This window comes from Anomaloglossus baeobatrachus, chromosome 3 (assembly GCF_048569485.1).
Source record: "Anomaloglossus baeobatrachus isolate aAnoBae1 chromosome 3, aAnoBae1.hap1, whole genome shotgun sequence".
In the NCBI taxonomy this organism is placed as follows: domain Eukaryota; kingdom Metazoa; phylum Chordata; class Amphibia; order Anura; family Aromobatidae; genus Anomaloglossus; species Anomaloglossus baeobatrachus.
In genome coordinates this window covers 35,099,557-35,123,465 of record NC_134355.1, presented here as the reverse complement: position 1 = coordinate 35,123,465, position 23,909 = coordinate 35,099,557, and the positions used below count along the sequence as shown (strand labels likewise).

General features: G+C 53.0%; 1 protein-coding gene across 1 annotated transcript in view; it reads left to right on the top strand.

The window, feature by feature from the left end:
• The window catches only part of RRP15 (ribosomal RNA processing 15 homolog), a 48,743-nt gene that overhangs the window by 7,797 nt on the left and 17,037 nt on the right, over window positions 1-23,909 (top strand). The window contains exons 2-4 of the mRNA XM_075337984.1: window positions 5,183-5,433; window positions 6,365-6,462; window positions 19,345-19,525. Coding sequence (XP_075194099.1) covers window positions 5,183-5,433; window positions 6,365-6,462; window positions 19,345-19,525 — 530 coding nt within the window. The remainder of the gene's footprint in view (window positions 1-5,182; window positions 5,434-6,364; window positions 6,463-19,344; window positions 19,526-23,909) is intronic.

Genomic DNA, 23,909 nt, shown 5'->3' with positions numbered 1-23,909 from the left:
GCGCAAGATCAGAATATAGGGCCGTCGAGTCATCCTCATTGCACCGGACTGGCCCAGGCGAGCTTGGTATCCGGACCTGCTCCAACTGTCCGTGGAGATGCCGTGGCATCTTCCGGACCGTCCAGACCTGCTCTCCAAAGGTCCGTTTTTCCGCCCGAATTCTGCGGCACTCAAATTGACGGCGTGGCTCTTGAGTCCTGGATTTTGACGGCTTCTGGTATTCCTCCTGAAGTCATCTCCACTATGACTCGGGCCCGTAAGTCTTCCTCCGTCAAGATCTATCACAGGACTTGGAAAATTTTCCTGTCCTGGTGTCGCTCTTCCGGCCATTCTCCTTGGCCATTCTCGTTGCCGACCCTTCTCTTTTTTACAGTCCGGTCTGCAGCTAGGACTGTCCCTCAACTCTCTCAAGGGACAAGTCTCAGCTCTATCAGTGCTGTTCCAGCGGCGTCTCGCCCGTCTGGCTCAGGTCCGCACCTTCATGCAAGGTGCGTCTCACATCATTCCGCCTTATCGGCGGCTCTTGGATCCCTGGGACCTTAACTTGGTCCTCATGGTATTGCAGAAACCCCCTTTCGAGCCCCTTAGGGAGGTTTCTTTGTATCGTCTTTCTCAAAAGGTGGTCTTTCTAGTTGCCATAACTTCTTTCAGGAGAGTCTCTGATTTGGCTGCGCTCTCCTCGGAGTCACCTTTTTTGGTTTTTCACCAAGACAAGGTAGTTCTCCGTCCGACCCCGGACTTTCTTCCTAAGGTGGTCTCTTCCTTCCACCTTAACCAGGATATTTCCTTGCCTTCCTTCTGTCCGGCCCCTGTTCATCGCTTTGAGAAAGCGCTGCATACTCTAGATCTGGTGCGTGCTCTCCAGATTTATGTGTCTCGCACCGCTGCGCTTAGGCGGTGCACCTCTCTTTTTGTGCTAACCACAGGGCGGCGCAAGGGTCTCTCTGCTTCTAAGCCGACCTTGGCCCGTTGGATTAGATCGACCATTTCGGACGCCTACCAGAGTACTCAGGTGCCTCCCCCGCCGGGGATCAAAGCACACTCGACCAGAGCTGTCGGTGCCTCTTGGGCTTTTAGGCACCAGGCTACGGCTCAACAAGTCTGTCAGGCTGCCACTTGGACTAGCCTGCATACCTTTTTGAAGCACTACCAAGTGCATGCTCATGCTTCGGCAGATGCGAGCTTGGGCAGACGCATCCTTCAGGCGGCTGTCGCCCACTTGTGAAGTTAGGCTCCGCCTACTTCTTAGTTTTTCTGTTTATTCCCACCCAGGGACAGCTTTGGAACGTCCCATGGTCTGGGTCTCCCAAAGGAACGATAAAGAAAGAGAATTTTGTTACTTACCGTAAATTCTTATTTCTTATAAATTCTTATAAGAATTTCTTATAGTTCCGTATTGGCAGACCCAGCACCCTCCCCGTTGCCTGTTGGCAATTTTCTTGTTCCGTGTGTTATCACCGGCTGTTGTCGTGGACAGAGTCTCCGGTTGTTCCGGTTCTTACTCGGTTCTTCTTGTGGGTGGCTATTCTCCTTCAGCTTTTGCACTAAACTGGCTAGGACTGGCTACCAGGGGGTGTATAAGCTCAGAGGGAGGAGCTACACTTTTAAGTGTAGTACTTTGTGTGTCCTCCGGAGGCAGAAGCTAAACACCCATGGTCTGGGTCTCCCAATACGGAACTATAAGAAAAAGAATTTACGGTAAGTAACAAAATTCTCTTTTTTAGTGATCTTTAGTCCAGATTCGTCAAGTGTCGTTTTTACGTCTATTGCTTTTGTTTTTGTTGTCAACTTTATCAAAAGGGAGCACTTTTTTTAATGTATTGTATTTTTCCCCCACTTTTTAATGGGAACCAGTCACCAGATTAGACCCCTATAAGCTGCGGCCACCACCAGTGAGCTCTTATATACTGCATTACAATAAAGAGCCCACTGGTGGTGGCTGCAGGTCATAAGTGAGAACCTGGTGACAGGCTCCCTTTAATCTGAGACAATCTATTAAATAAGTTTTAAAATGTTTGCGTCAGACCAAAGCATCTAGATCAGACCTGGGCAAGGGGCGGCCCGCGGGCCGGATCCGACCCGCCTGCCGTCTGTGACCGGGGCCCACCTGCCGTCTGTGACCGGGCCCGCCTGCCGTCTGTGACCGGGCCCGCCTGCCGTCTGTGACCGGGCCCGCCTGCCGTCTGTGACCGGGCCCGCCTGCCGTCTGTGACCGGGCCCGCCTGCCGTCTGTGACCGGGCCCGCCTGCCGTCTGTGACCGGGCCCGCCTGCCGTCTGTGACCGGGCCCGCCTGCCGTCTGTGACCGGGCCCGCCTGCCGTCTGTGACCGGGCCCGCCTGCCGTCTGTGACCGGGCCCGTCTGTGACCGGGCCCGCCTGCCGTCTGTGACCGGGCCCGCCTGCCGTCTGTGACCGGGCCCGCCTGCCGTCTGTGACCGGGCCCGCCTGCCGTCTGTGACCGGGCCCGCCTGCCGTCTGTGACCGGGCCCGACTGCCGTCTGTGACCGGGCCCGCCTGCCGTCTGTGACCGGGCCCGCCTGCCGTCTGTGACCGGGCCCGCCTGCCGTCTGTGACCGGGCCCGCCTGCCGTCTGTGACCGGGCCCGCCTGCCGTCTGTGACCGGGCCCGCCTGCCGTCTGTGACCGGGCCCGCCTGCCGTCTGTGACCGGGCCCGCCTGCCGTCTGTGACCGGGCCCGCCTGCCGTCTGTGACCGGGCCCGCCTGCCGTCTGTGACCGGGCCCGCCTGCCGTCTGTGACCGGGCCCGCCTGCCGTCTGTGACCGGGCCTGCCCGTCTTGCTGAGAATAGTAGGCATGGCCTGATCTATGCCTCAACTCCGCTCTCACTGCCGTGAGCTATGTATCCCGCAGTGCAGTGATAAGCAGCTGCCACGCCCCCCACCCTGCCGGCCACGCCCCCTCTTGCTGCCAGTCATGCCCCTCTCTCTGGATGCGTTCTATGGCATCTATACTGCTAGCCATGCCCCTTTTGCGGTCGTCCACGCCCCCTCTGAATGCTGCACACACACTCCTCCTTCCTTGTCCCCTCTTGCTGCTCTGTCGATGTTGGCCACGCCCCCTTTGTCTGCCCCCTATACCCAGGATCCTCACATGTGACCGGCTCATCACAGCGGACACTTCAAAAACGTCTGTTCTGCAACTGAGGTAAGTGCACCAGTAGCAGCAGGGAGAGAGCAGAGTGCCTGCAGGAGTGGGGAGCAGGGGAGCAGCATTTCTGTCTTCTCAGGTCCCCCCGTGCCTGGAATAGAAGAAGCAGACACACAGGGGACTCAGAGAAGGCAGCCAGAGGAGCCCTCAGCGTCCCCAGGGCCAGTATGTATGCCCCACTGGCCACCGCTGTCAGTATGTATGCCCCACTGGCCACCGCTGTCAGTATGTATGCCCCACTGGCCACCGCTGTCAGTATGTATGCCCCACTGGCCACCGCTGTCAGTATGTATGCCCCACTGGCCACCGCTGTCAGTATGTATGCCCCACTGGCCACCGCTGTCAGTATGTATGCCCCACTGGCCACCGCTGTCAGTATGTATGCCCCACTGGCCACCGCTGTCAGTATGTATGCCCCACTGGCCACCGCTGTCAGTATGTATGCCCCACTGGCCACCCCTGTCAGTATGTATGCCCCACTGGCCACCGCTGTCAGTATGTATGCCCCACTGGCCACCGCTGTCAGTATGTATGCCCCACTGGCCACCGCTGTCAGTATGTATGCCCCACTGGCCACCGCTGTCAGTATGTATGCCCCACTGGCCACCGCTGTCAGTATGTATGCCCCACTGGCCACCGCTGTCAGTATGTATGCCCCACTGGCCACCGCTGTCAGTATGTATGCCCCACTGGCCACCGCTGTCAGTATGTATGCCCCACTGGCCACCGCTGTCAGTATGTAGGCCCCACTGGCCACCACTGTCAGTATGTAGGCCCCACTGGCCACCACTGTCAGTATGTAGGCCCCACTGGCCACCGCTGTCAGTATGTAGGCCCTACTGGCCACCGCTGTCAGTATGTAGGCCCCACTGGCCACCGCTGTCAGTATGTAGGCCCCACTGGCCACCGCTGTCAGTATGTAGGCCCCACTGGCCACCGCTGTCAGTATGTAGGCCCCACTGGCCACCGCTGTCAGTATGTAGGCCCCACTGGCCACCGCTGTCAGTATGTAGGCCCCACTGGCCACCGCTGTCAGTATGTAGGCCCCACTGGCCACCGCTGTCAGTATGTAGGCCCCACTGGCCACCACTGTCAGTATGTAGGCCCCACTGGCCATCACTGTCAGTATGTAGGCCCCACTGGCCACCGCTGTCAGTATGTAGGCCCCACTGGCCACCAGGGCCAGTATGTGTGTTCCACTGGCCACCAGGGCCAGTATGTGTGATCCACTGGCTACCAGGGCCAGTATATGTGATCCACTGGCCATCAGGGCCAGTATGTGTGATCCACTGGCCACCAGGGCCAGTATGTGTGATCCACTGGCCACCAGGGCCAGTATGTGTGATCCACTGGCCACCAGGGCCAGTATGTGTGATCCACTGGCCACCACGGTCATTATTGTGATCCACTGGCCACCAGGGCCAGTATGTGTGATCCACTGGCCACCAGGGCCAGTAATATCTATGCCCCCCACTGACTTCCATATTTTCATTGCATCTTTGTATTGTTTAACTTACTGTTTGTTTATGAAGGGATAGTATATACACTATCTATAGTATTGGGTAGAACTGAGCTAATTATATTAGTCCGGCCCTTTAAAACCATCCCAATTTCTCATGCGGCCCCATGGGAAAATTAATTGCCCACCCCTGCTCTAGATAATGAAAGCTGAGCCTACATTGTCAAGGGCTGGGAAAAAAAGCTAAAAATTCCTAAAATGCGAAGAATGACTACAAAAATGACACAAAATAAAAAATAAATCAGTACCTTGGTGTTATAATTCATTATGTTTTAAAACTTGATTTACATACTGAAGCAGGCGCTGCACAGTTCTCCCTCTTCTGCTCTAATGTAGTCTGTTACATTGTATCTATATGATGCTGCATGGTTCTGAGCCTCCACTAGAGGTCACCATTGCTCCATTGTTAAATTAAAGGACGTATATGGCTGAAGCAATGCTCCCAGTATATATATTACTGTCTATATATCTATTAATGTAAAATGTACCTTTTTAGGTTCTGACGACTCAGATTTTGGTGATGAAAGTTTTCCCTCCGACGGAGGAGAAGCGTCCGATGCCTCCGACCATGAAACAGACGACCAGGTCGAGTCTGACGACCATAATAAAGGCTGGGCGGATGCCATGGCTAAAATCCTCAACAAGAAAGTCCCCGCGCACAAGGCCAGCACCATCCTGGTGAAAAGCAAAACGCTGCAAAAGGAGAAGGAAAAAGACAAGCAGGAGCGGCTGGAGAAAAAGGAACAGGTGAGCGGCTGTCCATGTAATATAGCGGTACGTCCGGCCGGCCCGGGTCTTGCTGCGCTCCCAGACTGTGCAGTCCTCCTAATTATAGAGTCACACACCCGCACTCATATCGGTGAGTGACCAGACAGATTTACCATTCAGAAAGCTGGAAAGTTGTGTGCCACCTCTGGGATCTTTCATCTGGCCATATTGGTTGTCACTCAGCTCTTCCAGGACTGGAAACAAAAATAAACCCTAAAAACGAAGAGTTTTCTTTTTTTGTTGGCAGTTTCACAGAATTGCACTCAAGGGCTTTAGAGTTATTCCCTTGAAGAATCTCTTAAAGGAATTGTTCACTACTCAGACGACACCTTCTTATATACCATATTCCCCTTTCTCATATAAATCCCCTGCACAGGTTCTGCTGCCCAAGGACCTCGGGGCGTTCTATTTTCCGGGGCTGGCGAAGGGGCGCCCAGTTTTCCGGGGCTGGCGAAGGGGCGCGCAGTTTTCCGGGGCTGGCGAAGGGGCGAGCAGTTTTCCGGGGCTGGCGAAGGGGCGCTCAGTTTTCCGGGGCTGGCGAAGGGGCGCTCAGTTTTCCGGGGCTGGCGAAGGGGCGCTCAGTTTTCCGGGGCTGGCGAAGGGGCTGCATTTCTCGCACTTCCTTCCTCACAAATGATTCCATCGTTCCGTCACTAAGCCTAAAACACAATTTTTGGCGCACCCCATTCTACCACCAGGACCAAAGTGGTCCCTTACCCCACAAACAGTGCTGACGAGCTCTTCACTGAGTATTTTCAAGTAGACAGAACCTTTTTCCTATTCGGTCTCCCGCTGCTTTTGCTCATTGTGCTGGTTCCTCTTAGCGGGGGGGAGGCGAGGTCCCCCATTGTCGGCCGGTTCAGGCTTCTCCCGTATTTTGTGCTCCTTCACCTTCAGTTTTGTATCACAGATTGATAAGAAGCGACAGTGGGAGATGATGTGCAGAGTGAAGACGGATGTGGTGAAGGATCGGGAGGCCGAGCGGAGCCTGCAGAGGATCGCCACACGGTAAAAAAAATCACCAACATTTTACTACTTTCTTTATTTTTTTTATAAAGAATCTCCAATAAGAGGTTTTTTTTTCACATCCGACTACAGAGGAGCTTGAAGATTTGCCGAAAAAAGGAGTACAATAGGAAAAGATTAACTGTGCACATATCTGTGTATGTATGCTGCCTAGAAATATCAGCGCCAGGTGCAGGACGTCGTCTCCGGTCACTTCTGATGAAACTAGAATTCGAGTATAATATTTATATAGATGAGATCGACTCCTGCTCCGCCGTCCCTTTTTCTCAATTCCTTAAAGAGAATCTGTCACCAGATTTTGCCACCAAATCTGAGAGCAGCATAATGTAGAGCCAGATCCTGATTCCAGTTATGTGTCACTTACTGGGCATTTTGCTGTATACTTGATCAAAGCTCTGTTTTATCAGCAGGAGATTATCAGTAGAGGACTAGTAGTAAACTTGCTGTCAGGTAGTCTTCCGTATTTATGATCCCGCCTCCAGCACTGATTGGCACCTTTCTTGTGCACACTGTGCATGGACAGAAAGCTGACAATCCGTGTGAGGGCGAGGTTATAAAGCTCAGCATTCTGAGCACAGCTAGATCTGCAGCAGAGAAAAGTGTAATTTCTTCAGCGCTCTATTGGGAGACCCAGACGATTGGGGTATAGCTACTGCCCTCTGGAGGCCACACAAAGCACTACATTAAAAGTGCAAGGCCCCTCCCCCTCTGGCTATACCCCCCCCCCGTGGTATCACGGGTTCTCCAGTTTTAGCTTTGTGTGCGAAGGAGGTCAGACATTCCATGCATAGCTCCACAGATTTTAGTCAGCAGTAGCTGCTGACTATTTCGGATGGAAGAAAAGAGGACACATATAGTGTCCCCAGCATGCTCCCTTCTCACCCCTGGATGGTGTTGTAAGGTTGAGGTACCTATTGCTGGTACAGGGCTGGAGCCTGACATGCTGTTTTCCTTCCACATCCCCTGGTAGGGCTCTGTGGAAGTGGGATCCTGCCGGCCTCTCAGCTCTGACGCCGGGCTCCATCCACAGACCCATTAGAACCTGATGGAGACGGAGCAGGAGTACGATCAGGGACAGGCCCTGCATCATACAGGTACTCTGTGTCCCCGGCAGGCACAGACACACTCCGGGCTGGCTGGGTGTTGTAGTGCGCCGGGGACCGCAACGTTGGAGTTAGTGTCCCTACAGATTACTGGGGGATTTTTTTGTGTATGGGAACGCAGCGCCGACCCCCTCTGGACCGGGCGGCGCTGCTGTGACTTGTGGTGCGCCGGGGATCCGCCGTCCGCGCTTTTACGGCGGCGGCGGTTATAAATTGAGTCCCCGGCTTTTTGGGCCTAGGACGCCGGCAGCTCCGATTCGTTCCCGCCCCCCACCCTGTCATTCAGGGTAGGGGAGAGACGCTGTTCGCTAGCAGCGACGAGGGCTGGAGCCTGATTTACATGCTCCAGCCCTCACACTAGGCACAGAGGGAAGCAGGCTTCCCGCTCTTAGCCAGGAACGCCCAGGGCCCGCCCCCCTTCTCTCTCAGGACGCCGGCAGCCATTACATGCAGTCTGGCTGGAGGAAGGACGCAAGGCTCTGGGAGACCTGGACTAGGGGCTATCTGGCGACCACACACCCGCTTTTTAAGCGGGCGGTAAGCGATTTTTCTGTGCTGGTCCCTCTAGTGCCTCACGGTGTATCGGTGTACTGTGTAGGATATAGAGATATTGTATTTCTTGCACTGTGAGGTCGCTTCTGGCTGCATCTCCCAGATCCCTCTGTGGAAGCAACAACATGCCATCCTCAAAACGCAAGGCTGCCAAGGCTAGGGCTGTGTATACTGCGTGTGCTGCATGTGGGGCTAATCTACCAGCAGGCTCCGATGACCCCCATTGTGTGCAATGCTCCGACCCGGTGCTGCTTCGCCAGCCGGAGTCAGGAGAGGTAGTGACCCAGGCTGAGACGCTTGTAAGTTCTGCCCCGGTGACAGGGACAGACTTTGCAGTTTTTGCGGATAATATGTCTGTGTCTATGGCAAAAATCCTTGAAACCTTGCAATCTATGCATGGGGCTCAGTCTTTGGGCACGGCGAGGCCTCTGTCCTCAGGTCCCCCTCACTTGGAATTAATCCAGCCCACAGGGGGGTCCCCGGCTTCACAGGCCGAGGATTATGACTCAGATGATAGCCCCAGCCACCCTAAACGAGCTCGCTGGGAAAGACCCTCGACGTCATCACACTGCTCAGGGTCTCAGCGCAATCAGTCTCTCTGTGATGTGTCTGATGAGAGTGATCAGGAATCCATTCCTGGAACCCCTCTCAACCTGGATACCCCTGATGGGGATGCCATGGTAAACGACCTTATCTCAGCCATCAATAGGCTGTTGGATATTTCTCCCCCAGCCCCTTCAGCAGAAGAGGCGGCTGCGGAGCAGGAGAAGTTTCGTTTCCTTTATCCCAAGCGTAAATTGAGTGCTTTGTTGGATCACGCTGACTTCAGAGAATCAATCCAGAAGCACGACGCTCACCCAGAAAGGCGTTTCTCTAAACGATCTAAAGATACGCGTTTCCCTTTCCCCCCTGAGGTGGTCAAGCGCTGGACACAGTGTCCAAAGGTAGACCCCCCGATTTCCAAACTCGCAGCTAGGTCCATAGTTGCAGTGGAGGATGGCGCTTCACTTAAAGATGCCAATGACAGACAGATGGACCTTTGGTTAAAATCTGTCTATGAAGCTATCGGCGCGTCGTTTGCTCCGGCATTCGCAGCCTCTATGGGCACTCCAGGCTATTTCAGCTGGCTTAGCAAAAGTGGATGCTATCATACATCCAGCAGTGCCGCAAGTGGCGCACCTTACCACGCAGATGTCGGCGTTTGCGTCTTACGCTATCAATGCGGTCCTAGAATCTACCAGTCGCACCTCAATGGCGTCCGCCAATTCGGTAGTTTTGCGCAGAGCCTTGTGGTTAAAGGACTGGAAAGCAGATGCTGGTTCCAAAAAATGTTTAACCAGTTTGCCTTTATCTAGAGAGAGACTGTTTGGCGAGCCATTGGCTGATATCATTAAGCAGTCCAAGGGTAAAGACTCCTCTTTACCACAACCCAGAACAACCAAACCTCAGCAGAAAAAGTGGCAGCAGAGGTTTCAGTCCTTTCGAGGTTCGGGCAAGACACCATTTACCTCGTCCAAAGGGACTCAGAGGACGCAAAGAAACTCAGATTCGTGGCGGGCTCACACGCGCCCCAAGAAAGCAAATGGAGGTACCGCTTCCAAAGCGGCTACCTCATGACTTCCAGCCCCCTCCCTCCGCATCGCCGGTCGGGGGCAGGCTCTCCCGCTTTTCCGGCATTTGGATGTCACAGGTCAAAGACCGGTGGGTGACGGACATTTTGTCTCGCGGGTACATAATCGAGTTCAATTCTCGTCCTCCAGCTCGGTTCTTCAGAACCTCCCCACATCCAGACCGAGCAGATGCTCTGCTGCAGGCGGTGGACTCCCTAAGAGCGGAAGGAGTGGTGATCCCAGTCCCTCCTCAGGAACAAGGGCTAGGGTTTTACTCCAATCTGTTTGTGGTTCCAAAAAAGGACGGCTCGTTCCGTCCTGTTCTGGACCTAAAACGGCTCAACAAACATGTGCACGCCAGGAAGTTCCGGATGGAAACCCTGCGTTCTGTCATTGCCTCAATGTCCAGAGGAGACTTCCTTGCCTCAATAGACATCAAAGATGCTTATCTCCACGTGCCAATTGCTACAGAACATCAACGTTTTCTACGTTTTGTGATAGGAGACGACCATTTTCAGTTCGTAGCTCTGCCATTTGGTCTGGCGACAGCCCCACGGGTCTTCACCAAGGTCATGGCGGCGGTGGTAGCAGTCTTGCACTCTCAGGGACACTCGGTGATCCCTTACCTAGACGATTTATTGGTCAAAGCGCCCTCTCAAGAGGCATGTCAGCACAGCCTGAATGCTACGCTGGAGACCCTACAGTCTTTCGGATGGATCATCAACTTTCCAAAGTCGATCCTATCACCGACTCAATCAATAACGTATCTTGGCATGGAGTTTCATACTCTAGCAGCGATAGTGAAGCTTCCGCTGAACAAGCAGCGGTCACTACAGACAGGGGTGCAATCTCTTCTGCAGGGCCAGTTGCATCCCTTGCGGCGCCTCATGCATTTCCTAGGGAAGATGGTGGCAGCCATGGAAGCAGTTCCCTTTGCGCAGTTTCATCTGCGCCCACTTCAATGGGACATTCTCCGCCAATGGGACGGGAAGTCAACGTCCCTGGACAGGAAAGTCTCGCTTTCCCAGACGGCCAAGGACTCCCTACAATGGTGGCTCCTTCCCACCTCATTGTCTCAAGGAAGATCCTTCCTGCCCCCATCCTGGGCAGTAGTCACGACAGATGCGAGTCTGTCAGGGTGGGGAGCAGTATTTCTCCACCACAGGGCTCAGGGGACGTGGACTCCGCAGGAGTCCACCCTTCAGATCAATGTTCTGGAGATCAGAGCAGTGTATCTTGCTCTACTGGCCTTCCAACAGTGGCTGGAAGGAAAGCAGATCCGAATCCAATCGGACAAATCCACAGCGGTGGCATACATCAACCACCAAGGAGGGACGCGCAGTCGGCAAGCCTTCCAAGAAGTCAGGCGCATTCTAATGTGGGTGGAGGACAGAGCATCCACCATATCCGCGGTTCACATCCCAGGCGTAGAAAACTGGGAAGCAGACTTCCTCAGTCGCCAGGGCATGGACGCAGGGGAATGGTCCCTTCACCCGGACGTGTTTCAGGAAATCTGTCGCCGCTGGGGAGTGCCGGACGTCGACCTAATGGCATCCCGGCACAACAACAAGGTCCCGGCATTCATGGCGAGGTCGCGCGATCAAAGAGCTCTGGCGGCAGACGCCTTGGTTCAAGATTGGTCGCAGTTTCAGCTCCCATACGTGTTTCCGCCTCTGGCGCTCTTGCCCAGAGTGCTACGCAAGATCAGATCCGAGTGCAGCCGCATCATACTCGTCGCTCCAGACTGGCCGAGGAGGTCGTGGTATCCGGATCTGTGGCATCTCACGATCGGTCGACCGTGGTCACTGCCAGACCGACCAGACTTACTGTCCCAAGGGCCGTTTTTCCATCAGAATTCTGCGGCCCTGAACCTGACTGTGTGGCCATTGAGTCCTGGATCCTAGCATCTGCAGGATTATCTCAAGGAGTCGTTGCCACAATGAGACAAGCTAGAAAGTCGAATTCGGCTAAGATCTACCACAGAACGTGGAAGATTTTCTTATCCTGGTGCTCTGCTCAGGGAGTGTCTCCCTGGCCATTTGCATTGCCCAAGTTTCTTTCCTTCCTGCAATCGGGGTTAGAAAAGGGCTTGTCGCTCAGCTCCCTTAAAGGGCAAGTTTCGGCACTATCCGTGTTTTTTCAGAAGCGTCTAGCACGTCTTTCTAAGGTGCGCACGTTCCTGCAGGGGGTCTGTCATATTGTGCCCCCGTACAAGCGGCCGTTAGATCCATGGGATCTGAACAGGGTACTAGTTGCTCTTCAGAAGCCGCCCTTCGAGCCTCTGAAGGAAGTTTCCTTTTCTCGGCTGTCACAGAAAGTGGCGTTTCTTGTTGCGATCACATCGCTTCGGCGAGTGTCTGAGCTGGCAGCTCTGTCATCCAAGGCTCCCTTCCTGGTGTTCCACCAGGACAAGGTAGTGCTGCGCCCTATTCCGGAGTTTCTCCCTAAGGTCGTATCCTCTTTTCATCTTAATCAGGATATATCCTTGCCTTCTTTTTGTCCTCATCCGGTTCACCGGTATGAAAAGGACTTACGTTTGCTAGATCTGGTGAGAGCACTCAGAATCTACATTTCCCGCACGGCGCCCATGCGCCGTGCCGATGCACTTTTTGTCCTTGTCGCTGGTCCGCGCAAGGGGTTGCAGGCTTCTAAAGCCACCCTGGCTCGATGGATCAAAGAACCAATTCTAGAGGCCTACCGTTCTGCGGGGCTTCCGGTTCCTTCAGGGCTAAAAGCCCACTCAACCAGAGCCGTGGGTGCGTCCTGGGCATTACGTCACCAGGCTTCGGCTCAACAGGTGTGCCAGGCAGCTACCTGGTCCAGTCTGCACACTTTCACCAAGCATTATCAGGTGCATACCTATGCTTCGGCGGATGCCAGCTTAGGTAGAAGAGTCCTGCAGGCGGCAGTGACACCCCCGTAGGGGAGGGCTGTTTTGCAGCTCTAACATGAGGTATTTCTTTACCCACCCAGGGACAGCTTTGGGACGTCCCAATCGTCTGGGTCTCCCAATAGAGCGCTGAAGAAGAAGGGAATTTTGTTACTTACCGTAAATTCCTTTTCTTCTAGCTCTTATTGGGAGACCCAGCACCCGCCCTGTTGTCCTTCGGGATGTTTTTTTGTTGTTTGCGGGTACACATGTTGTTCATGTTGAACGGTTTTTCAGTTCTCCGATGTTATTCGGAGTTAATTTGTTTAAACCAGTTATTGGCTTCCTCCTTCTTGCTTTGGCACTAAAACTGGAGAACCCGTGATACCACGGGGGGGGTATAGCCAGAGGGGGAGGGGCCTTGCACTTTTAATGTAGTGCTTTGTGTGGCCTCCAGAGGGCAGTAGCTATACCCCAATCGTCTGGGTCTCCCAATAAGAGCTAGAAGAAAAGGAATTTACGGTAAGTAACAAAATTCCCTTCTTCTTTATCGTTCCTATGGGAGACCCAGACCATGGGTGTATAGCTACTGCCTCCGGAGGACACACAAAGTACTACACTCAAAACGTGTAGCTCCTCCCTCCTAGCATATACACCCCCTGCTAGCCAGTCCTAGCCAGTTCAATGCTTTGTGTTTCAGGAGGTCACACACACATGCATTCTCTGATTTTGATTTTTGATTTTTCCTTCTGGATCAAAGATTTGGAAGAAAAGCGGGTCCAGTCTGGACTCCCGGCATGTCCCTTCTCACCCCACTGTGTCGGCGGTGCTGTTAAGGTTGACTTTACAAGGCTGGAGCCTTCACATGCCGCGCTCCTTCACATCCTCTGAGAGGCTCTGGTTTGAAGTGGGAGCCAACACGGTTCTCACTGCTTTGCAGGAGACCGGTCTCCATCCACAGCCCTTTTTCAGGATCCTGCTGGACGGAGCTATCACCCCCCAGGGACCTGGCAACCTGCGTCTCACAAGCTAAGTATATGAGACGTTATTACCACAGAAAGTGGTATTTCCAGGGGTCCTTTATATTTATTTATTGCCGGCCGCATGTTTTACTCTAGGCCCCGGCTTTGCCTGAGGCCTAGTTTCGGTTTCCACTGCCTCTGCTTGTCAGTCATGCAGAGGGACAGTGTGGCTCCGCCCAGCAGCTGTGCAGCACAGGGAGCGGACACTCCTCACTGAGGAAGGATTCCCTCCCCTGGCTACCTCATTTGCCGCTCTCAGAGTAGGCCCCGCCCCCTCTCCTAGCTCCGGTCGCCATTTTCTCAGCGTTCTCTGTGCGCAGGCACAGAGATTCCACATTGTGACAAGTGGGGGCCTGGGCTGAGGGCTAGAGGGCACAGAAATGTATGTTTAAACGATCTGGCAGCCACAACCTCCGGTTTGTGCAGCTGCTTATTTTATCTGTTTATATATGCTGGGGGCCGTTCTAGGACAGAGCCCCCACCTCTGCAGCATGTCTCACAGAGCGAGGCTGCAGGCTGTTTTTATTATCCACTGCAGGTAGTCTCGTACGGCTGTACCGAGCTCATAACCACTGTGGCCCCTCAGCTTGGAGGCTCATTAGTGGTCCCTCCAGCTGCTCCGGCTTCGGTGGCTGACCCCTGGTTTGGTTGGAATCCTATTTCCAGGGGTCGGCTGTCCCGGCATCTGCTGAGCATGCAGCCCCCTTCTCAGGGTGTGTCTGCTGCTACTCGCTCAGCAAAGCTCACAGAGGACTCTCCTTCTGGTCTCAGACCCCGTCCTCCTGACAGGGAGACGCAGGGTCCCCTGTCCTCCCCGTCCCACAGCTCTGATTACGAGCTGACTCACTGGACGAGGAGGATGACTCTACCAGGGGCACGGACGCTACTTTATGTACCATTGATCCGTCCGTAGGTGACGCAGATGCTAATGATTGGATTGCGTCCATTATACTTGTACTGGACCTCCGTCCGCCTGTATCAGGGGAGTATTCCCCGCTGGCAGAAAGGCATCAGTATACCTTTAACAGGACAAGGAGTGTGTTCCTTAACCACTCCAGTTTTCAGCCCACTGTGTCCAAGCCCACAGCCTGTCCTGTCAGACCCCAAAGCGGGGTTCTGCTGCCTGTTTCCCCCTCCCATCAGAGGTGGTCAAGGAGTGAGCTCATTCGCCAAGGGTAGTCCCTCCGGTGTCTAGACTTTCAGCCCGGATAGTTGTATCAGTGGCTGACGGCACCTCTATAAGGATCCCACGGTACATTAATTTTGTACTGGACCTCAATCCGCCGGAGTTACCTTGCCTAAGAGAACACAATGTGTGTTCCTTAACCACTCCAGTTTTCAGGCCACTGTGACCAAGCCCAGGGTCCGCTCTGACAGTCGCTTCCCATGAAGCGTGATGGTGGTCAAGAAGTGGGCTCATTCACCTCAGGTGGCTCAGCCCGGACCGTTATGTCAGTGGCTGATGGCTCCTCACTTAAGGTTTTGCGGTCCGCCCGGTTGTCCTTCTGGCCAAATCTGTATGGGGGCGGCAGGAGCTTCGTTCTCCTCAGCTTTACAGCAGTGCGGCTTTTTTGTAGCCTTCTCTGCTTCTCTAGAGGAGATGCATTCCCTCACAGGGACTCTATGCCCGAAACGGTTGCCTGAACTTCCAGACTTCAGTCCTTTCATCCTATGCCATGTCTGCCATGCTGGACACCGCACGGCGGTGGCCTTAGCTACTTTCCTCGCTATCCGCAGGCTCCTGTGGCTTCGGAAATGGAAGGCAGATGCCTCTATAGAAGTTCCTTGCTGGGCTCCCTTTTGTGGGACCAGTCTCTTCGGAACCAACTGGATGAAATTAAGGAAGCTCTTGGCGGGGAGAGTTCTTCCTTGCCACAAACCTAAACCAGGGAACCTGTCCAGGGCAGGAATCAGTTGAGGTTTCGGTTGTTTCCGTTCCTCCATCTGATCGTTCTCTAAGCCCTCGGCCTCGTCCTCTAGCTCGGCCAAGGTTCATAGACCCAAATGGTCTTCAGAAGACCGCAGGAGATGCTGCCACTGAGTCAGCTTCCTCCGAGCTATCTAGCCACGCCAACAACCTCCTCGGTCGGTGGCAGGCTCTCTCCACTTGGCGACGTATGGTTTCAACACGTCTCCGTTCAGTGGGGGCGGGATTATATCTCCCATGGCTACAGGATGGAATTCTATCCACCCGCCAAACAGATTTTTTCTGTCAACTCCCCCCGGCTCCAAGGCCGCCGCCTTCTCACAGGCCGTGGCTTTTCTTGCAGGCCAGGGGAGTAATTGTACCGGTTCCCGACTGGGAACGGTTCTGAGATTTTTGCTTAAATCTATTCCTAGTCCCTGAAGAGGGCGGTGCCTTCCGACCTGGATCTTTAGCTTTTCAAGCATGGTCAGGTGTGGCGTTTTCACATGGAGTCTCCGTCTTGTTCCGTGTGCTTTTTCACCGGATCAATTAAGGACCCAAGGAGATTCCCTAGCAGCCATCGGCATCAGAGATGCCTATCTGCAGGTGTCAATCGCAGTTTCACACCAGCATTGGCTACGTTTTGCAATCGGAGTGGTCCAATTCGTGGCTCTTCCCTTGGGGTTAGCCACGGCCCCTCGAGTATTCTCATTGGGGCAACTGTGATTAGGGTCCTGCACCTCTAGGGATTAGCAGTGATCTTTTGCCCTGGACGGTCTTCTTGTCGGGGCTTCATCCAGTGCAGACTCTTAGCAGAGTGCTTCGCTCACTCTCGCCACTCTAACCAATTCGGGTGGCTTGTCATTCTGTCCAAGTCCACTCTGGCTTCGAACCAGAGGTTCCCAGGGACGCAATTCGAGACTCTGTCGGCACTTGTGAAGCTTCTCTTAGTCGAACAGTAGTCCCTCCGCTGGCGGTCGACGTCGTTCTATCAGACACCGAATACAGGTGCTGGTCAGATGGTGGCGTCAATGGAAGCGATTCCTTGCCCAGTTTCTCCTGCGTCCTCTGAGACTGGATGTTTTCCGCTGTACAAGCGAACTTCCTCCTTCCACGGGGTGGGGGCTTCGCCACTGACCTGGTGCTCGTTTCAGTGGCGGCTTCGGCCACTCTGTCTCAGGGACGCTCCTTCCTGGCCCCGTCCCGGGTGATCCTCACCAGGATGCTAGTCTATCTGCCTTGGGAGCAGTATATCTCCACCGTAGAGCGCAGGGCGCTTGGACTCTGTCCGAATCAGCCCTCTGGATCAATGTTCTGGAAATCAGAGCTGTATTTCTAGCTCTCTAAGCCTTTCACCATCTGTTGGCGGCTAGGCACATTCGAGTCCAGTCGGACAACGTGACAGCGTTTTCCTACATCAACTTCCAGGGCGGGACACTCAGCCGCCTGGCAATGTTGGCGGCTCAACGCATTCTTCAGTGGACGAGGGACTCCTAGTCCACCGTATCCGCAGCCCATATCCTAGATGTGAAAACTGCGAGGCAGACTATTTCAGCTGTCCAACCGTGGTCCACGATCCTCAGGTTTTGCGGCAGACGCACTGGTTCATGTTTGGTCCCAGTTTCGTCTCTTTTACGTATTTCACCCTCTAGCTCTTGTCCAGAGTCCTGCGCAAGATCAGTAAAGAGGGCCATCGGGTCATTCTCATACTCCAGACTGACCCAGGCAGGCTTGGTACCCTGACCTGCTCCTTCTGTCCATTGGGTTGCCATGGCATCTTCCGGACCGTCCAGACCTTTTCTCAAAAGGTCCGTTTTTTCCGCCAGAATTCTGGACTCTCAGATTGACGGCGTAGCTCTTGAGTCCTGGATCTTGAAGACTTCTGGTATCCTTCCTGAAGTCATCTCCACTATGACTCGAGCTCCAAAGTGTCCTTTGACCTTTTTGGCCTTGCTGACCCTCCTGTCCCTTCCACAGTCCGGTCTACAGCTAGGACTATCCCTCATTAAGGGACAGGTCTCGGCTCTGTCAGTGTGTGCCAGCGGCGTATCGTCCGGCTGGCTCCGGTGCGCTCCTTCAAGGGCGCATCTCACATCATTCCGCCTTTCCGGCGGCCTATGGAGCCCTGGGACCTTAATCCGGTCCTCACGGTTCCCGGAAACCCCCCTTTGCGCCTCTTAGGGAGTTTTCTTTGTTTCATCTTTCACAGAAAGTAGTCTTTCTAGTGGCCATAATTTTCCGCCAGAAAGTTTTGGCTGCACTCTCTTCGGAGTCACCCCCTTTTTTGGTCTTTTGCATCAAGACAAGGTGGTCTCCGTCCGACTCCGGACTTTTTTCCCTAAGGTGGTTACTGCTTCCACCTTATCCGGGGCAATTTTCCTGCCTTCCTTTTGTCCGGCTCCTGTTCATCGCTTTGAGGAAGCGTTGCATATCCTGGATCTGGTGCGGGCACTCCGGATCTATGTGTCTCGCACCGCCGTTATTAGGCGGTGCACCTCTCTCTGGTGCTGACCGCTAGTCAGCGTAGCGGTCTCTCGGCATCTAAGCCGACCCTGGTTCGTTGGCTTAGGTCGGCCATTTCCGATGCCTATAAGTGTACTCTAGTGCCTTCCCCGCCGGGGATCAGGGCACACTTGATCAGACCTGTCGGTGCCTTTTGGGCTTTCAGGCACCAGGCTACGGCTCAGTAGGTCTGTCAAACTGCAGCTCGGATTAGTCTGCATACTTTTTCGAAGCACTACCCAAGGCATGCTCATGCTTTGGCAGACGCGGGCTTGGGCAGACGCATCTTTCAGGCGTCTGTCGCCCATCTGTGAAGTTAGGTTTCGCCTGCTTCTCAGTTGTCTGTTTATTCCCACCCATGGACTGCTTTAGAACGTCCCATGGTCTGGGTCTCCCATAGGAACGATAAAGAAAAAGAGAATTTTGTTACTTACCGTAAATTCTTTTTCTTATAGTTCCGTCATGGGAGACCCAGCACCCTCCCTATTGCCTGTTGGCAGGTTTCTTGTTCCGTGTGTCTTCACCGGCTGTTGTTGTTGCAGACAGAGGTTCCGGTTGTTCCGGGTTTTACTCTGTCTCTACTTGTGGGTGGATGTCCTCCTTCAGCTTTTGCACTAAACTGGCTAGGACTGGCTAGCAGGGGGTGTATATGCTAGGAGGGAGGAGCTACACGTTTTGAGTGTAGTACTTTGTGTGTCCTCCGGAGGCAGAAGCTATACACCCATGGTCTGGGTCTCCCATGACGGAACTATAAGAAAAAGAATTTACGGTAAGTAACAAAATTCTCTTTTTTATTAACTTTCCACTAAGCAGCCCAGTAAGTTACACATCGCTGGAATGAGGATCTCTGTCTGTACATTATGCTGCTTTCAGATGTGGTAGCAAAAACCTGCTCCAAGATTCTCTTTAAGGCCAGGTTCACACAACTGTATTTTTGGCTGTCACTCCAGGCATTCCATGGCACCACTCCGGGGGTGACGGCAGGGCGTCCCACGGCCCCTCTCTGTTGGTGGCGGCAGGGCGTCCCACGGCCCCTCTCTGTTGGTGGCGGCAGGGCGTCCCACGGCCCCTCTCTGTTGGTGGCGGCAGGGCGTCCCACGGCCCCTCTCTGTTGGTGGCGGCAGGGCGTCCCACGGCCCCTCTCCGGGGCTGGCGGCGGCAGGGCGTCCCACGGCCCCTCTCCGGGGCTGGCGGCGGCAGGGCGTCCCACGGCCCCTCTCCAGGGGTATGTCTTGTATAGGACACGGTCGTGCGCCCAGGACTCTTGCGTTGACCCCTTATCTGTATTCTCTTCCCGCAGAGGTGTCGTACAGTTATTCAATGCTGTAAAAACCCATCAGAGTAATGTGAAGGAGAAGATAAAAGAAGCCGGACATTCGGAAAGGAAAAAGAGTAAAATGATGATGTCGGTATCGAAGAGAGACTTTATCGACGTTCTGAGAGGGAAGGAGAGCAAAAGCGACACAGCCGAGCCGAAAAAGGTGCGTACTGCCCGGTGATAATGTATGACTCTCAGGACAGTGTGTATCGGAGCTTCCCAAACCACAAGGTGACAGACAAGCATCCGGGAGTAAACGGGTTGTCTGGTCGCAGTATATGGATGACCTATCTGTGAGAGGTCGGCGGGGGTCCAACAGCAATCAGCGGTTAGTTGCTTCTGTTATTGCAGAACAGCAATTTACCGCTGATTTAGTTGTCGGACCCCATCAATCTCATAATTTGTGTGGGTCTCAGGTGTTCTGCTACATTCCCTCCTCTTCACAGAGCCTTGTCTGGCTGTATGTCATCTGACTGCAGCAGGAGCCTCTCCCCAACAAACAATAGTAGGGAAAATACACTGGCCCTAATAGGCCTTTAAGTGTCTATCCCTGCCTAGCAATGGAGGGTATGACGCCCTAGGATTGTGGCGCCCCCATTCACCCATGGGAATCCCTAAATTTCTCTAGTACATCCTACACTGTAATAGATATACACCACCAGATGTTTAAAGATAAACACATCCCCATAAGCAATAATCATTGGCTAAGAAATAAAAAAAAAAAAAAAAAAAATCAAAACGCCAAAATTGTGTTTTTGTGGTCGCCGCAACATTGCAATGAAATGCAATAACGGTCGACCAAAACATCGCATCTACCCAAAAATGATATAAATTAAAAATGTCAGCTCAAGACGCAAAAAATACGCAGTCAACGAGCCCCAGAAAATGAGAACGGTACTGGTCTCTAAAAATGGTATTAAAGGCGCTATTAATAGTAATTTATTATTATTATATTTTTTTTAAAATATAAATTTCTGAATTTTTCTTTTCACTACTTAAAAAAATAAACTCTACATGTTTGGTGTGTGTGAACTCGCTCTGACCTGGGGAATCATACTGCTGGGTCAGGTTTCCCATATAGTGAACATGGTGAGTTAAAAACAAAAAAAACAATCGTACAATTGAACTTGTTTTGCAATATCACCGCAGTAGTTTTTTTTTTTCTCCATTTTCCAGTACAATATGGGGCAGAATCAATGGCGTCATTCAAAAGTACAACTCATCCCGCAAAAAACAAGCCCTCATATGGCTATACCGACGGAAAAATAAAAATGTTATGGCTGTTGGGAGAAGGGGAGGGAAAAAAAAACAAAAAATTGCCGGACAGTGAAGGGGTTAATAAGACCTAATTACTGTATATATAAAGTTGTCAGGCTGTTGTTATACCTTCTTTCAGTTACGTACCATTTTCACAGCCTCTGCTTCCTGTCTGTGAATGGAAATATTCTTGATTAAAGCCCCTAGAGAGTATACAGTGCTCACAGCTGAGGGTTTGTTACAGTCGTCTCCCCTGCCCAGTTCCTATATCCGCTCCTCGGACCTCTCCGGATTGTGTATCCCGGGTACTCCTGTGTTCGGAGCCTTCACTGTCCATCCTCGGGTAGTACCGCACCTCACCCTGCAGGGGGCAGTGCTGCCTGTAAGATGCCAGTAATGGGGCACGAGTTACTGACACATTGCGGAGCCACGGCTCCAGGATTCTTCTTCTGATCCCAAATATTCTGTGGGGCAATCTGATATTTAACCCTTAGCTGCTGTGAAACTACTACACCCATCATGCTCAGGAGAAAACTGCACTCTGATGATCAGTGGTGAGACCTACAGCAACCACTATTGGTGATATTCATGTAATACCCCTTTAAGAAAACCAACTAACCAGCCTCTGCAGGTGAACGCTGCGCAGCACAAGGGTCCATCCCCCCCGCCCACCTCCGCTTCTCCACTTTATAGCACTGATCACAATGTGCCATGAACGAGCTTCTGAAAAGAGCCTACTAAGCGCAGGGTATTCTGTAAATCCTCCTTGGCAGCGCTCGGCGCCTCTCATGAGCTGATGCCTCTAATAATGGCCCCGGCTTTCCTTCCGTCCGTCTCCCCTGCAGATCCTGCCCACGTCCTCTCCTGGAAAATCTATATAACCAATGTTCCCTGGTGGTGCGGCAGTCACACAGCGTGCGGAGCCGTGGTACCCGAGCGCTGAGCGTTACACTTTGATCCGCTGACTCGGGGGCCGCACTTGGCCCCGCTGCTACCTCTGTGGGGTTTTCTTTTCTTCATCTAAAGTGCTTGTCGGATGCCAGGGAGCCATGCTTGATCCAATTACCACATAAACATATTGTCATATGGTTTGTGTTTGTGTGGTCCCTCAGAAGCTTACTCCACCATGAAGGATACGCCGAATCAGGCGTCTGATACAGGAATGGCCTCTCAGATCTGCCACTAAAGGCGGAGGGTGGAGGGCCCACTCTAATGCCTGCACTCACTATATACACTACTGATCCTGAGTTACCTCCTGTATTGTACTCCAGAGCTGCACTCACTATTCTGCTGGTGCAGTCACTGTATACATACATTACTGATCCTGAGTTACATCCTGTATTATACTCCAGAGCTGCACTCACTATTCTGCTGCTGCAGTCACTGTGTACATACATTACATTCTTTATCCTGTATTATACTCCAGAGCTGCACTCACTATTCCGCTGGTGCAGTCACTGTGTACATACATTACATTACTGATCCTGAGTTACATCCTGTATTATACTCCAGAGCTGCACTCACTATTCTGCTGCTGCAGTCACTGTGTACATACATTACATTCTTTTCCTGTATTATACTCCAGAGCTGCACTCACTATTCTGCTGGTGCAGTCACTGTGTACATACATTACATTACTGATCCTGAGTTACATCCTGTATTATACTCCAGAGCTGCACTCACTATTCTGCTGCTGCAGTCACTGTGTACATACATTACATTCTTTTCCTGTATTATACTCCAGAGCTGCACTCACTATTCTGCTGGTGCAGTCACTGTGTACATACATTACATTACTGATCCTGAGTTACCTCCTGTATTATACTCCAGAGCTGCACTCACTATTCTGCTGGTGCAGTCACTGTGTACATGCATTACTTTTCTGCCTCTTATATGACTAGGCATGTTTCCGTTCACTGACAGGCAGCGGAGTGTTCACCATCTGTAGGATCAGGTATGTATCTGAGCTTTCCTATGAGTGATCCCTCCAGGGAGCAGGGCCCCGTGTAATGACGAGCCGCTGGCCCCGCGTTATCAGCCTTTGTGTTCCTCGTACACCTTGAATGAGTTTATTATGGATTGTGCCGGCTCTAGCTTTGGATTTCATTAACTTTATGGTTTTACGATCCGCGCGTCACATCTAGAGCCAGGAGCGGCGGTGCGCGATCATCGGGGCTACATTAGAGCGGCCTCCACATCACACAGCACCGCAGATCATGTGTAGAGCTTTTTACACCGGCGGTGGCAGCGTTTCTTATTCTAGGTGATGGTTTATGTGGCTGCGAGAGGCTCACGTTACTGCAGGAGCCGGGAAAGCCCCGCTCCACGTCTGGGGGGACAAAGTATTACCCCAGGGGCAGCCGCCACTTTTTGCAGCCTGAATCTGGGGACGCTTTTTGGAACAATCCTTGCTCCCGATCATTGGCCCAAACGGATCGGTTCTGCAGGCCTAAAAATCAGCATCACCGGCTGCAATACACAGCGGGTGTGAGGACGAGGAATTCACACGAACAATCCTCCACTCCTCATACAGAGGACATCAGACTGTAACCGGGGCTAAATGATCACCGGCTGCGGGCACAAATCTGCACAAACCGCAAGAGCACACACCGCAGTATGGCGCTAGTGCCCTTCCTTTACTCTATTTTTTGATGTTTGTTTCCTCTTTCATTGGCGCCTTATTATTTTAATTTGTACCTTATAAAGACTGTAATACGTATTTGCCTGTGTTTGTAGTGTTTTGGCTTTTTTTTTTTTTTAATTTTTGTTCATCAATATGAGCAGGGTTTTCAGTATCAAGATGTTCTCAATTGATGTTCTTTTTCGCGCTCTTTCTTTCCCCCGCCCGCTCCGTCTTTCTTTCTCCCGCCCGCTCCGTCTTTCTTTCCCCCGCCCGCTCCGTCTTTCTTTCCCCCGCCCGCTCCGTCTTTCTTTCCCCCGCCCGCTCCGTCTTTCTTTCCCCCGCCCGCTCCGTCTTTCTTTCCCCCGCCCGCTCCGTCTTTCTTTCTCCCGCCCGCTCCGTCTTTCTTTCCCCCGCCCGCTCCGTCTTTCTTTCCCCCGCCCGCTCCGTCTTTCTTTCCCCCGCCCTCTCCGTCTTTCTTTCCCCTGCCCGCACCGTCTTTCTTTCCCCCGCCCGCTCCGTCTTTCTTTCTTTCCCCCGCCCGCTCCGTCTTTCTTACCCCCGCCCGCTCCGTCTTTCTTACCCCCGCCCGCTCCGTCTTTCTTACCCCCGCCCGCTCCGTCTTTCTTACCCCCGCCCGCTCCGTCTTTCTTACCCCCGCCCGCTCCGT